This window comes from Atta cephalotes (genome assembly GCF_000143395.1).
Source record: "Atta cephalotes unplaced genomic scaffold scaffold00025, whole genome shotgun sequence".
In the NCBI taxonomy this organism is placed as follows: domain Eukaryota; kingdom Metazoa; phylum Arthropoda; class Insecta; order Hymenoptera; family Formicidae; genus Atta; species Atta cephalotes.
In genome coordinates this window covers 760,007-775,006 of record NW_012130089.1, presented here as the reverse complement: position 1 = coordinate 775,006, position 15,000 = coordinate 760,007, and the positions used below count along the sequence as shown (strand labels likewise).

The window sequence follows — 15,000 nt, the reverse complement described above, 5'->3', positions numbered from 1 at the left end:
ACATATTATAAAAAATAATAAAATAATTCTTGATATAATACATAAATTTCTTAGCTATTAAAAAATACCGGCAATTTTTGATGGCTGAGAAATGTACCATTATTTTAGGAATTATACATACATTTACATTTCTATATGACATATCAGACAAATATTTCAATTTGTCGCATATTTTATAGGTTTCAAGATTATTAAATTATAAAATTATGAAATTATAAAATTATGAAATTATTTTTAAGTTAAAAACTTAAATTGTATGTAGCAATTCCAATTTATTGCAAGATGTTTCTGACGTCATACAACCAGATGTTTCGAAATAGCTTAATTTAACCGCAAAATTGCTTAAAGTAAAATAATTAGTTCGATCCTTGATCTGTTCTTTTCTTATTTCTTTATATGCATTGAGAAAAATATTTTAGTTGTACTAACAAAAAGTTGCACTAACAAGAAAGTATAAATAAAATGAATTGTTATATGAATTATAATTCTGGTTATTGCTACTAAATTTTTCATTATTTCAATACTAGAATATTTGATTAAACTGTTTGATTTGATCCTTCTGGTTCAGTCAAATTTAAAATTTATCAAAATTTATCAAAATTTCAATTAATACAATAGGACTTTTTTAATTGCGAAACAACAAAAAAATTAATAATTCTATCTATATAGTCAAATAGATTAGTCAAATAGATGTTAATAACAATAAGTTAAATAAATATAATCAACTTCATGGAGAATTTATTGAAATCGCTCTAACTCGATCAGCAGTTTTGCTTCCATTTTCGATTAAAATTATGACTCTCTGGGATTTGCTTTGCATAAAAATACTCATTGTATTTATATCTGTTCATGGATGTTAATATCAAAAGATAATAACGTAAAAATCCTTCTCTCTAAGTTCGCGAATTTAATTCAGTTTTCGCGTTTCTCGAGTTCGCGGCGAGAAACGTGCCGGATATAAAGATCACGGTATAAAAACGAAGCTAATTATGAAGGCAAAAGATTTCACCGTTAAAAGGCACGTGCATGTGTACGTATGTACACGTGAATTATACACGTGTGTAAATAACTATTCAGGCATTCTCCATTTTCCACTGCACACACCGTTCTTCGACGGTTTCCAATCAGTGGCTGGCATTGAGAAATAGTAAAAGCAGGCTGGAAGAAAGAATTCCTAGAATGCAGGCCTTTTCTGATGACCTAGGATCAGCATGGAGATTTCGGCTTCCTTTCCCTCCTCCCCAACGTTCGCTGTTACTGAAAACATTTTAGATACAATCTACATATCTTATTCTGTGCGAGAGAAAGTCCAACTTTATCATTCAACGAAAATGTGATAAATATAAGCTACTCGAGTTTTTTTACTCTACTACATACTAACGCTTATCTTAACTTATTTTATGAAGAACTTTGTTAGAATAGAAAAATAAATAAAGGTATAACAAAGTGAAAAGTTTGCTTCTTTGTATTTTCTTAAGTCTATCTCGATTTATCTGATAATCAATCTTACTTTGGACTTACATTTTTCATTTGCTAGTACAAGTCGATACAATATCTTTCTATCTTACGCATGGAATGTCAAGAAAGAACGTTTGTATAAATTTATGTTATAAAAAGCATTTTTTAATATCCGCTAACGACTTTGCTAGATTAATTTGGAAAACTGTTATAGATATATTAATACATATTATTATTATTATTAATATACTATTAATAAAATATTATTAATAGTATTATATAGTAATATATACTATTTTTTTATATATAAAATTGTAATAGCAAAACGGAGCAAAATTACTGAGTTTCTGTTTCATTGTATTTTCTTAAATTTTGTTCATCGATAAATGCTCGTTTTTATCAATGTAGATTAATCTCTAATCTTAGTTCAACTTACTCTTCATCTTTTTCCGATTCTTAGAACTAGAAAAAGATAAAGAGTTAGTTGAACCGAGATTAAGATTAAATTACATTGGTAGAAACGGATATAAGTAATCAATTTTACTTTAATATCCATTGATTATATATCATTGTCATTTGGAAAATTAAATTACTTTCGCAAAAATATTAAATAATAAAAGTTAGGCTCAATATTTATGCTTTTTTATACGTCCTTAAAATGAATGTCTTTCAATAAGGAAATAATAGTTGTTGGGGATAACAGATTTACACATTCAGGATAAGACTCTTGTGATCACAAAAATTCCTTATTATCGAGCGTCTTTCTATTTGCTAATTGGAAAACTCAAAGTCTCGTAGAAAATCCTCTCATAAGAATTAATCAATCGGACTATCATTGTACTACATGGAATCAGTGGGAAGGCTCGCGGAGATGTAAAACTGATGATCATCCTGGTTGTTTTATATGATTTTATATATAATTTACTTGGATACATATTCTAAGGTGTTCGTCGTGATACAATAATGTGTCGTTATTACAACTGGTCTACAATTAGCAGCGGCAGCTTTCGTTTTCGTCTGGCACGGCAAAATATATAATTTGTTTCGTCTATCTACCCTCCTCGCCACTTTCTCTGCCCATGTCACTCTCTTAATTCCTTCCCGTCCTTCGTCCCGTTCCGAAGCGAACGCAATCGCGATGACCTTATGAGTAACCATTTAAAACCGTATTACAAGCATCGTCCATAGAAATACACATAGTCTATCGATAGCCCCCCCTGTAGCCCTAAACGAAGTTCTTCCCCCGTCCGGCTCGACGTCGTCCTCGGCGCGGCTGCAAAAAGAAGCGCGATCAGGCGACAACTTGTGCGATAATTAAGTACAATCGACTGCCTATCCTCGCCAAGACCTGCAAAGCGACGACAAGACTTTCCAGGAAACTTATAGGAGAATACGACATTGAATAGAAAGTGTGAAAATTAATCGAATTTGAAAATTGTAACGTGGTATTTAACAAAATTTAATTTAATTCATAGAGATTTTATGAAATTAAATATTAATCGTTGTAGTCAAATAATATTTGTATATTTAATTGCGTTGTTATTGTTATGATGGTCCTCTTTTTAGCAATAAGTTCCGATTTTCTAAAAACTTTTCAAATCTTGTACACAGTTTTTCTTATTATAATCGCTTAAATAGCATACGTTCATTGAGTTTAACCTGGAACGCCCTGTATAATATCGTGAATTTGAGCCTTTTGAGCCTTCGCGATATGAAATATATCTGAAAGAGACATGCATGAGAATCTAGTCTCTCTATCTCTCTTGTTCTCCGATTCTTGCATGTATTTTGAAAAAAATCTTCCAATTCAATTCTAGATCCTTGAATTCCATTCTCAGAATGTTCAACTGGATTCCAAAATTTTGGCTTTCTTGAATTCCAAATTCCAAGAGATTCTTAGAATCCGCCTCGCGGATCCTGGCGATGCCCCAGTCAACAGTGCGAATCTCCAAGAGATGAATAAAGACATCCAGAAAGCGACATTGTCTTCTTATCTCGACGTCTCTCGGGGCGTTCTCGCAACTTTCAGCCTCGTATTTTGAATTCCCGCTGGTATTAAATGCGATTGTTTGTTTTCGATCGTTCAATTAACGAGCGTCAAATGCGAATGGGAGATTGACTAAACGCGCTCGAGCCGGCGAGCCTAATTAGAAAAATGCGTACAAAATAGGAATGTGGCGTACGCTCGTTTCCCTACCCCCCCCCCCCCCCGTCCGAGATGAAGGAAACGGGGGAAGCATAGCGCGGTAAAATGGAACACGTTGCTGAGAAACTAATAGATAATCGAAAGACAATTTTTACTGGCCTCGGTATCATTTCGTTGATCTATTCCTTCCAGTCACAATTATTTTTTTTTTTTACACTACTCAATACGAAACAAATATATTTGCATTTCACGCAGAAAAAGAAGAAGACAAGTAATAGGAAGTAAGTAGAAAGAACAGATCTTTAATGAGATCGAATAATAAATTACGTGTCAGATACGCCAAATCGTTAAGGAAATCGATTATTCTCGGATTTTTCAAAACATCCTTCGAGGAATTGATAAATGGGTTATTCTTGAACTTTTCAAACGTACTTAATAAGTAATCTTCCCGGGGATAATACCGTGTGCTTCATCTCGCGGTAATCAAAAAGACCGCTACAGCGTTACAAAATGCTCACTCCCTCGCTCGTCTTGGCACAGAAGTAATTTAATTATCTTATATCCTAAACATATCGACATGGACGGATTCCAGACGGCGCGAATGTATAAACATTTACCATCTTAAATATCGACGACATATCGATAACTTGCAATTGCATTTTTAAGTGTTCTCGAACATTTCTCAACGTTACTTTATCGATAATAAAGGGATATTGTAAACAGATGTTCAATTCGCTCAGTTCCATATTTTTTACAACGGCCTGTAATGAAGAAAGAAAGAAATTTTCATGAAGAAACTTATAATATAAAGTTTTAATAATAATCTTAAAAAATTATAATACGCCTCGTTTGCGTTCTCGACGTTGTACTGATCTGCTACAATTAACTCTAAATACATATATATAAAATGAAGTTCGAAAGAATCTATCAGTAAAAAATGTAAAAAAGTCCATCAGAGTCTACATCAGTTGTTCGGATGCACAGAAAATTCTTTATATTTTGATGTGAATGCAAACAAAACGAATAAAACGTTTTGACTCTTCAATTCGATTCCTTATCAATAAAATATAAATCGAAATTACATAAGTAACGCAAATTCCAAGTTAATGATTCCCGACTATTTAATTCGTTCTTTTTTATCCAAATGTCAAATTAGATAAAGTAAAAATCATAAACATTGCGTCACTAAGTAGAATCACATCGCTCATCAGATTTGACGTAAGCGTTTTTTTCGCGACTCGACGTAAAGGTCTTGTGGTGTCAGAGATAAAAAAAAAATTTGCGTTACTTTTATGTAATTTCGATTTATATTTTATAATTATATATATATAAGGATCCAAATTGAAGGGTTTGTTTACATTTACACGAAAATAAAGAATTTTCTGTGCATCCGAACAGCTGATGGGCTTTTTTACATTAGCTCTAAAGCTGTAATTATTTAGAAATTATTGTTCAGGGACATACTTCAATAACACTTCAATAACACTTCAATAACACTTCAATAAAAAAAAAGATTCAAGCTTGATGCAAAAAAAAAGGAAGAAAAAGCGCACCGTCTCGAATCGCGATAGTCTAACACATCTAGATTTATTTATACAATGATCCGTTCTTATCGTAATCGTTCTTTCGCGCCTGTCGCAAGGCGTGACTTATGTGTACATGTACATGAATTAGACTTACATTTACACTTCCTTTCGTTCTTTATTTATACATAAATATATATATTTATATAATATATGGCCGCTGTTTTTGTGCGATATCATGTTCAGCCTCCCTCTGCAACAGGAGATGCTATTTGCATAATAATACAATAAAGAGTATATCAATGATTTTTTTCTTACAAGCTAATTTTCTTCGACTTATTAAAGATTGATCCATTCGAATTTTTTTAATTAATTGTAAATTTCTTGTTCGTATAAAGTCAGCCACATAATAATACTTAATAAGTCTTCACGTGTCATATATATATATATAATCTTTGTATGATTTTTTAACGTCTGAATTTCAATACTTTACTAAATTGTACAAAATTCTCTTAACAAATTAATTCAAGAAATGTTATTTCCTTGAATATATGAACATTTTTTTAGATTTTTATTCATATTAATGCCTTGATATTTCCAAAAAGAATTCAAAGTCACCAAGAAAGCAAAGATACCTAAAACATTTAAAATATCTTTAGGTATATATAATTTCATTTGTATATTATATACAAATAAAATTATAACTTTATGATGACTTGATTTTTAAGTATCAGAAGAGCAGGTAATTCAAAGAGAAAAGTATGGATTCCAGTTACACTTGCAAGATTATAATTTAACAATACCAAAGTGATCAAATTCATCATATTCGGCGGAAATATTTAATGCTCTTGTCTCTGTATTTGAGACATGAAATGCAAGACGATCTATTTTCCTAATTGAGAGACAATGATATGACGAATATCCTCGAACTCTATCCAGTCGTAAAACTAACATACGTGTAATCATAATCGGCGGAGGGCGGCGAACATGACGCTCTTGTTACGCAGAAAGATACACAAGCTTAAACGGAGCTAACTCGCGCCGAGGGAAGTACGAAAGTTACGTTCTCCAAAAAATTACGTCTACGTGGGTTTCTTTTTGTACAGTTTTTATCATGAAATAAATGATGATCGCGGTTGAACGCTGATGAGCATGAAAGGATGATTGTGCACATCTCCAGTTCCCTCTTCCTTTTCTTTCCTCTCAGATATCAGATAGGAAACGCGAAAGAGCGCAGGCAGATGCACTCTATCGTAGCAAAACGTTCTCTTTCTTTCTGTCTGTAATTTTGGACGAATTAGGTATCGCGAATAATGAAACATTCACGTGAATCTCAATGCCCAGGATGATTCATATCAACGTGGATACCGCAATCAATCAATCTTCGCAACCAATCAATCTTATGTTCAAAACCATATAATTCTTTAGTGTTCACCGAGAATATGGCCAGATCATCGTTTTTTCCGAAGATTCCGTATCAAGCGTGAATCGAGCTTATGTTGATTGGAATTACCTAACTCGTATTCGTCGTAAATATATCATCGGTAAATAATGTGAAAGTACGATAGCCAAGCCGAAATCAGATTGTTCCTGCCTGCTCTCTTTCTTGCTGAATGTTTCTTGCCGATCGACACGATTAAAAGAGGCCCTTCTTCTTGTTCTTCTTATCTTTACCATCAACAGCCCTGAAAGGAGAATTTTTATATCAAGATTATTGTTTGCATCGCACAAATCCTAGTTGTACACCGATCGACGCTTTCTGATCGGCATATGTGTGACACGGGATGTTCGATGAAGAGAGTGAGGACGAAAGAGGAAGTGATCTTGATGAAGTCTGGTGCAAAAACTTTCGTCCATATTAGAAAATTAAATTCAATTAGCATAAAGAATAATTTAAGACATAGAAACATTGATGTATGCATGACGATTACACTAATTCTTTTCAACTTGCGTTTTTTTCATAATTACGTGAGAAATTCGCATGATAGTGAATATTTTAAAATGTCCAAAAATAATAAAATGATTATATACAGATATATTATTTAATATATTTCTCTTTGTATTGCATAAGAAAAATTTATTGTTCTTTTCTTTTTGCATGACCCTACCTTAGATTTCGCGAAAAAAATTTATTTATTTAATTTGCCTTATATTTCGCTACAGACATCCTAGAAAAATGCAGAAAATCGAGATCCAAAAACGTCGACAGTCTGAATAAAAATTTCTAGAGCGAGACGCGATTCGTAACATATCGTTATGGAAAATTGTTATGCCTATTGTTATCGCCGGTTCGCAGACTGTAATGCAAAATAAATATCTTGCGAATGAAAAATCTATTCATGCGAAAACCATGCTTCGAACCCATCCTCTGTTCGCGACTAAGGAACAACATGCTGATCTCACGTGTGTATCCAGAAATCAAGTCCCGCGTTTCCGCTTCGTGCTTCGTTGCTTCTGACTTTTTGTTTAACTCTCTTCCGCGGCAGATATCACGTTCGTCTTTTCCGCGGATACAAAGATACGAAGTCGTTTGTATTTTATGATATTTGAACTCTCCAACGTTTTATATAAAATTGCAGATACATATGCACACCGAGAGTACGTTACCATATCGTCATTTTAAATAAAAGTCTCTCGAGGGAATACGAGAGAAAAGAACAAAGAGAAAGAACAAAACGAAAAAAATGCGAGTAAATTTAGAAAGACATTCTATTTGAAAATCCGTTATTTACTCGCTTCGATTCAAAGTTGAATTTGATATGAAATGTTTTATGAAAAAATTAACTGTATAAAAAACCGGATTTAAAATGACAATATGTGATAAAACTGTAAAAACATTATATGCACATGGCAGACTATAAAACATAACCAAAAGCGATAAGGGAAAATTGTGTTCGTTTTTCACGGATTTTCATATTTTTTAAAAAATATTTAATCATTTACTTCTTCTTTTAAAATTGCAAGAGTCACAGTCGCAATTTTCCCTCGTCGCATCGCAAACGTTTCGACAAGCTAAATAATCGCAACGAGAGGATTTAAAACGGTTAGTAACGGTTTTAGGTAAGCATTGCGTTTATTTGCAAGAGATAAAAAAAGATTATCAATTACGAAATTAACAATGTATAATTTGCGAGTGATTATTAGTAATAGGCGGTTATATCCTCTACCAAGCTGTCTCTGCTTCCTCTCTTTGGGATCGATTCTCCGCGATTCGGAGAGTCTCGTCAGTCCGACGAAACGAAACTTCAGATCGTGTGCGAGCGATCTAAATTACGAGCGTGTATTTTTGGGCAATTGCGAGCGATAAACAGGAAACGAATGTATAAGAGTATAAAATCAAACGTATGAGACACTGACAGCTTGCTGAGAGTTTACAATCGACTTGAGACTTTACAAACCGCGAACTTACGAGGTGGCCGTTTATGTCAACCCTTTACCGCGTGTCTCTCGATCGAAATGTTTTCTTCAGTGATAAAAATATTCGTCGAACGTTGAACTTTTCTCGCGGTTCTTCGAGAGACGAGTCTGCAAGCCTGTTTTTTTTCCATACTCCACTCTCTAAAATCTTTGGAGTAAAATCTAATTCTAAAGAATAACAAAAAGTGACAAATGAGTCAGTGTTGAAAAAAGTGACTCAATCATCAATTTTTAAGAGTGAGATTTCACTCTTCAGAATTAGATTCCACTCCAAAGATTTTAGAGAGCAAGAACTTCTTGCACGGTTTACCTTTTGACTTTTTCTTTCAGCTCAGTATCATTTTATTGTCGTTGCATAGTTTTTTTTACCGCGTACACTCTTATTATAATTTCTTACAGTGAAACCTCATTTTAAAAAAGTAAGATTTCACTCTAAAAAGAGTAAAAATCGTTACTTTTTTCAAGAAGTGAAATATTTTCATCTTTTTTCAAGGATAGTTGCATTTTCACTCTCTTGGAATAAGATTTCATTGCAAGAAATTTAAAGTATATAATATTCGCACAATGACAATATATCGACACTGTCGTTAAAAGTTACAGAATCGAGATATTGAAATATAGAAAAAGAACAAGCCTTTCTTAGAGGATGAAGGAATTTTTCCAAGAGCTTTGTAATTCTCACAACGTTTCTATTGCGCTCTCGACAGACGGGTTAACGCCACGATATCTCGTGAAATATTATATATATTGACCTGGCAAAAGTCGGGAATGCAAGAAATGTGTACAGCCCGTTTGTCGTGAGTAACAATACGGCCGTGCCTTTGCTAGCATCAACAATTCGAGAACATTCCAACAAACAGCGGCACGAATACCTAAGTATGATCGGGAACGAACGTGACACGGATGTGTGATGCGGCAACCACACTGTCGATAGGGAGAAGAGGAGGGATCGATTATGGCACGCGATGCGGTAAAGGGTTAAAGTGTACATGTATGTGTGTAAAACGTGTTGGACATGAGTATAAAAAAATGACGCTCCTGCTCGAAGGCGAGTGACATACAATTTTGCGTCTCTCTACATATAATCTCAAAGTTTATCAAAGTTGAAGTGCCAAAAATACGTTGCTAAATGTACATATCGCTAATATATATATATATATATATATATATATATATATATATATATTTATTTATTTAATAAGTCGTGTGCGCTGCGTATCGCCCAGACCGCGATTTACCGGAGCGCAAAAGCCCGAGACTCCGCATTTGTATTTATGGTATGGCGACGAAACGCGCCGAGAAAATAATGCACGAGATTGGCGTGTGCGAGTAACGAATCGCGCTTGAGATGTACATTGCGTAAAATACGTAATTCACAACGAAGGAATCTAGAATGAAAATGGTATCCAGGAAAACAAGAAAATCAGCCGGGACGAGTTTGTGTCGTGAAGGAAATTTGAAATAGAATTCAACTTAGCAACAGAACGTTCTTAACTTTCTATGGCGAAACTTTCTTAACTTCAACCTTCAAGTTTCTTTCAATTTGCGGTATTTCTCGTTCTTACGATTAATTTACTTCTACTGAGAAATTGCAACTTGATTAAGTATCACAACTCGAACTTCCATCGAAGTAAAACTTGTAGTGACTTGCATTTTAGCATTAAGTAAAATGTTCTTTAAAACCTAATTCGGCAAATGTATGTTAAATAGATTAGAGATACTTGCTAATTAAATATTCGCACAACAAACTGACTTTAACTTCCAAGAATGCGACCGTCTGCCGCGCGATTTCCATGTCTTCCAGGATACTTCACTCCTCCTACTTTCTTCGGCTTTAATTAACGTTAAACGTACGCAATGTCTCCTGACGAGAGTCGTTGACATAACGATTAATTAACGCGCGAATGAAATGCGTCGACAAGTGAAGTGAATACGAGGAGATCAAGTAGAAAATAGCAAACAGAGATTCACTGAATCACGCTTGTAAACGCATGTCTCATGTTGTGCAATGCCTTTACGGGACGCAAGAAATGTACAGTCATTTTGGATTACGATATGTATCGAATGGATTTAATGAGCGCACGCACACGCGTGTCGAGTAAGTGCAGCTTATCGCAACAAGCGGTATACAAAATACCGTTTTCAGATCTATTTACTTCAAAATTTATAAAGCCTTTATCGAAAAATTGATTGAATTATTAAATAAAAAAATTCATATGAAAGCTAAAAAAATGAATTTGATAATTTTGTTAAAATTTGAACGAAAATAAACTGATAACAAATCAAAGATAATAATCATTTGAAAAATAATTTAAGTGAGAGATTTATGATTTCTGCTTTATAATAAATTCGTTTGGACGCACTGATGCATAATAAAGTTGATTTAATTTGAATATAAAAGTAAAGTGTAAATATTATAAAATACATATTTTACTTAATAAAGTGTATTGAAAATTTCACAATATAATCGTTTTTATATTTATATTGAACATCTTTTACATCAATCTATACGACGGCTTTATGTACATCAGTATGCAATGAGCATCTAATTCGCTATTAATCATTGCTAAGACAAGCGCTGACAATGTTGTATAATTTACTGAAGTAAAGTTGACGAATGATTGAGATAGGCAGCACTTACTCTTCTCGAGTATGATAAGACCATCTTTCAACCCTTATTCAGGCGACCGACATTGCGTGTAACGTTTTCAAAAATAAAAGACTTCCTTTTCTTACTATTTTGATTTGAGTCACTGACTAATCTAAATTATTTTGATTCCCACTCCTGTCAGTCCAAGGGAATATTCGTCGAGTGATACTGTCGCTTCTAAGAGAGGGCAATCTCTGAATAAGGGTTGACAAGGGTCGAGCGCGAGTAGCGGTTGGCGCGGCAATCTCGGAGCGGATCTCGCTAGCGAGCGAGAGCGGTCTGGGAGACGGTCTCTATTAAGGGTGCTCAGGATGCTGTATGACAAGCTGTATCTGTGCGGGGCTCTCTTGAGGTGATTTGAAACTGGTGTGTCGACGAAGGAGGCTGCTTATCCCTCGGGACCCCCTCAATGTACCCCCGCCACCTCCAGATCCCTCGGAGGACATCGATCCCGTCCTAGATCAGGAGGATACCCCGATATGGTATACACACAAGAGAGACAAACAAACCGGACTTTTTTTGCGAATGTACATCCGGTAGCAAGCCAATTCTACATCTCGAATATAAAAAAAAAAACGCGTACGGACTTTAGGTACACGTGTATCCGCGCGATTAGATCAATGGGACACTAAACGGTGTCCTGGAGAGCGCCGCCGACGTTATTTGCACGAAGTTTTCCGTTATCTCTTTCGGATTTCGCGGGAACGATGCGGCAAACGTCGGTGGCGATTTAGCGCTGAATGTGCTTGTCGGCCCAATTAATATAAAGAAAGATGTTTCTCGAACCTCTTTCGATGTCTTTTAAATAACAATTATGTTGCCTAGATTAAAAAGAAATGCTTAACGTTTAATTTAAATATTACATTTATTAATAATATAATGTCTAATTATGTGTTAAAATTAGACAGCCTCATTCAGTGCTAAATTCACGATAATGATACTAGAATGATAATAGAAGTTATAATATATGTGCGGACAATATGACGTGAATATAAACTGTCAAATAAAATTCGTTCGGCGATGATAATCTTAGAGTCGAATCGATAATAATTATTATTCCGTTATTAGTGCAAGCTTCGTAAAAGTGATCGGGATGTAAAGGATCTTAAATGTCAAGCGTGAATGGAATGTATTGCGGTGCAACAACTATCAAATTGCACATCAAAATCTAAACACGTATTAGCGACTACGAAATACTATAGCGAGAGCAAAGTCTATATTGTACAATATGTACTTACTATCGTATCTTTCCTTTATCTATGAATTTCTCTCTTTTTGATAAAACTTTTTGATAAAAATACCTTATTTCAAAAAAGACTCTTAAACTAAAGCTATTTTAAGTTCAATTAAAGTGAAGAGTGAAGTATTACAGTTTTAATTTAGGAAATTTTATTCAATGATACTAAATAGCTTCCGTAATGATCCCATTATGATTTCGCCACAGTAAACTCGATTCCATTTTTGATAAACGATCTCTAGTAGTAGCCGAAAGAAGATACGATGGCAGAACATAGTGTACAAGAAAGCTATTAAGCTGCGTCAGACTCTAATTGCGCCGAATGCTTTTTGCGCCAATCAAACCGGATGTCTAAACAACTCCGAGAACCATACTAAATCACCAGTGGCTAAGCATCAAGCGATATATAACTGCTTCGTATATCGTTCGCAATCGGGTTAGCGATTTAAAATAAAATAAAAAAAACAGAATAAGCTGAATATAAAAATAAAAAAATATCTAAAGACGTTTCTAATAAAAAAATTTCGTGCAAAAAATAATGATATACCTTTTTTAAGATACAACGGAAAAATAAAAAACGTATGAAAATGCAAAAAAAAACACATCTTATCATTTTCGTCGATGCAGATTATTACTTACTCTTTCGAATTAGCTTCTAAGCTGCGTCTACGCAATTCTTCAATACTGTGTCCGGTCTGCTGCTCCCAAGCAGTTTTCTCCGCCTCGAACGCTCGTCTCTTCTCCTCCAATTCCCGCACTTGCTGCTCCAATGAGCGTCGCATTTGTTCGTGCCTTCTCTGCAACTATTTACGGATTTCCCGTATACGTTACTACTCAGACAGTTACGTTTCACCAAATGTAAAAACACCATGTAAAGAAAAATTTGTGTCAATTGAGAATAATTTTATGAGAACTAAAAAGGATCTCGATTGAATAAAGAATTACTTTCTTAAATGCAAAATTTATTCTCAATTAAATAACCAGTGACATAATAGCCGGATAATCTAAACAAATTTTTATCAATCTCGACTTAAATCCCAAAATAAAAAAAAAGATAACATCGATGACACACTTCACTTACATCCGTCTCGGAATCCTTCAACTTCTGCCTCTTTTCGCGAACTTTCATCTCGAAAACTTGCTCCATCTCCGTTTCCATTTTCTTCATCTTGTTATCATGTTCACGTTTCTCCTCTTCCAACTGCGCCAACGGGTTCCTAAAAAGATTCAAATAAATTCAACCTAAAATGTATGAACCGATGGAATATCGTACTGTCGAAATACAGATATAGAATAACGCGTGTGACATTCAGGTACTCTCGGCACATAGCTAATATTGAGCGCACTACTATTTAATATTTCGTATAATCTCATTAGCTCTTTGCATGCACTTCAGAATATCATTTTTTGTAAATACAAACTTTCGGTCCTTCAAGAAAGATTATAAAAGTTCTTAATTAATTAATACAATTAGATAGTATTGTATATTAACATAGAAATAATTATTAACATAACCAACATGAATTGGCGGATCATTAAGAGTAAATAATTACGTAATATTGCAAAGAGATAAGAGTAGATATTAACAGAAGTGACAACATTGTAGAAAAGTTACGCGCCCAGTATGATGAATATTCCGAGAAATAGAGACACACGTATTTTCCATAAATGTACTCTTTATCGCGAGAGATAGCTAAAAAATAACAATAGAAAAATTATTCTTAGTAATAGCGCGATAGAATAGATAATTCATTGATGATAAGCTTATAAGTGCTTTGGGACCGTAATCAGGTTGGACTAAGCTAACTGGAGCTCGGATTTGCATCAAAACGATATTGCGCAAATTACAGATGATAATAATTGGTGCATTACTGTATCATTACAATTAAAACATTGCTCCAATTCTACGAGATCCGATTACATTCTGGACATTTGTTGTGAGATTTGTGCAAAATATCATCTCAATGCGGAAATATATGATATATCACGTTCATATATATGATATATATGCGGATATATCTATATCACGTTCAAAGAGTTTATAATATAATACAAGAACATTTTATAAATCACCAATATATTTTTATCATCAATTTGCAATATTAATTCTTTTTTATACACAATGCAAATCAAAACTCTTATACAAAAAGCCACAACACATTTATAAGTGTTATAAAAGATATTATAAAAGTAAGTAGATACATTTTTTCTATATGTAAGGGAACTACTTGTTTATGCTAAGTACTAATGCAAAAGTAAACGCACATAAATATAAAGGCATCAAGCAAATATAAATTGTGTTACGTTCAATATGGAAAATCTAATCTATCAATTACTCTCTTTTTAAACAGCGTACAAATAATTTGGGTATTATTGCGGAGGGCTCACTGAGCATATCAAATGTAAGCGTTTGAACGATCTCGCGTAATAAATAAATCAGAGAATATGCATCTTAATTTTGTAATTTTATATATATATATATATATATATATATATATATATATATATATATANANAGACAAATAAATAACAGAGTAACGAAAAGTAAATTAAGTTATTTAATAATTAA

The 15,000-nt window shown here is 33.7% G+C and overlaps 1 protein-coding gene across 1 annotated transcript in view; it reads right to left on the bottom strand.

The window, feature by feature from the left end:
• Positions 1-11,490: 11,490 nt before the first annotated feature.
• The window catches only part of LOC105620226 (septin-7), a 23,038-nt gene continuing 19,528 nt past the window's right edge, over positions 11,491-15,000 (bottom strand). Inside the window, exons 8-10 of the mRNA XM_012201731.1 lie at positions 13,513-13,648; positions 13,071-13,234; positions 11,491-11,650 (exon numbers count right to left, since the gene is read on the bottom strand). Coding sequence (XP_012057121.1) covers positions 11,491-11,650; positions 13,071-13,234; positions 13,513-13,648 — 460 coding nt within the window. The remainder of the gene's footprint in view (positions 11,651-13,070; positions 13,235-13,512; positions 13,649-15,000) is intronic.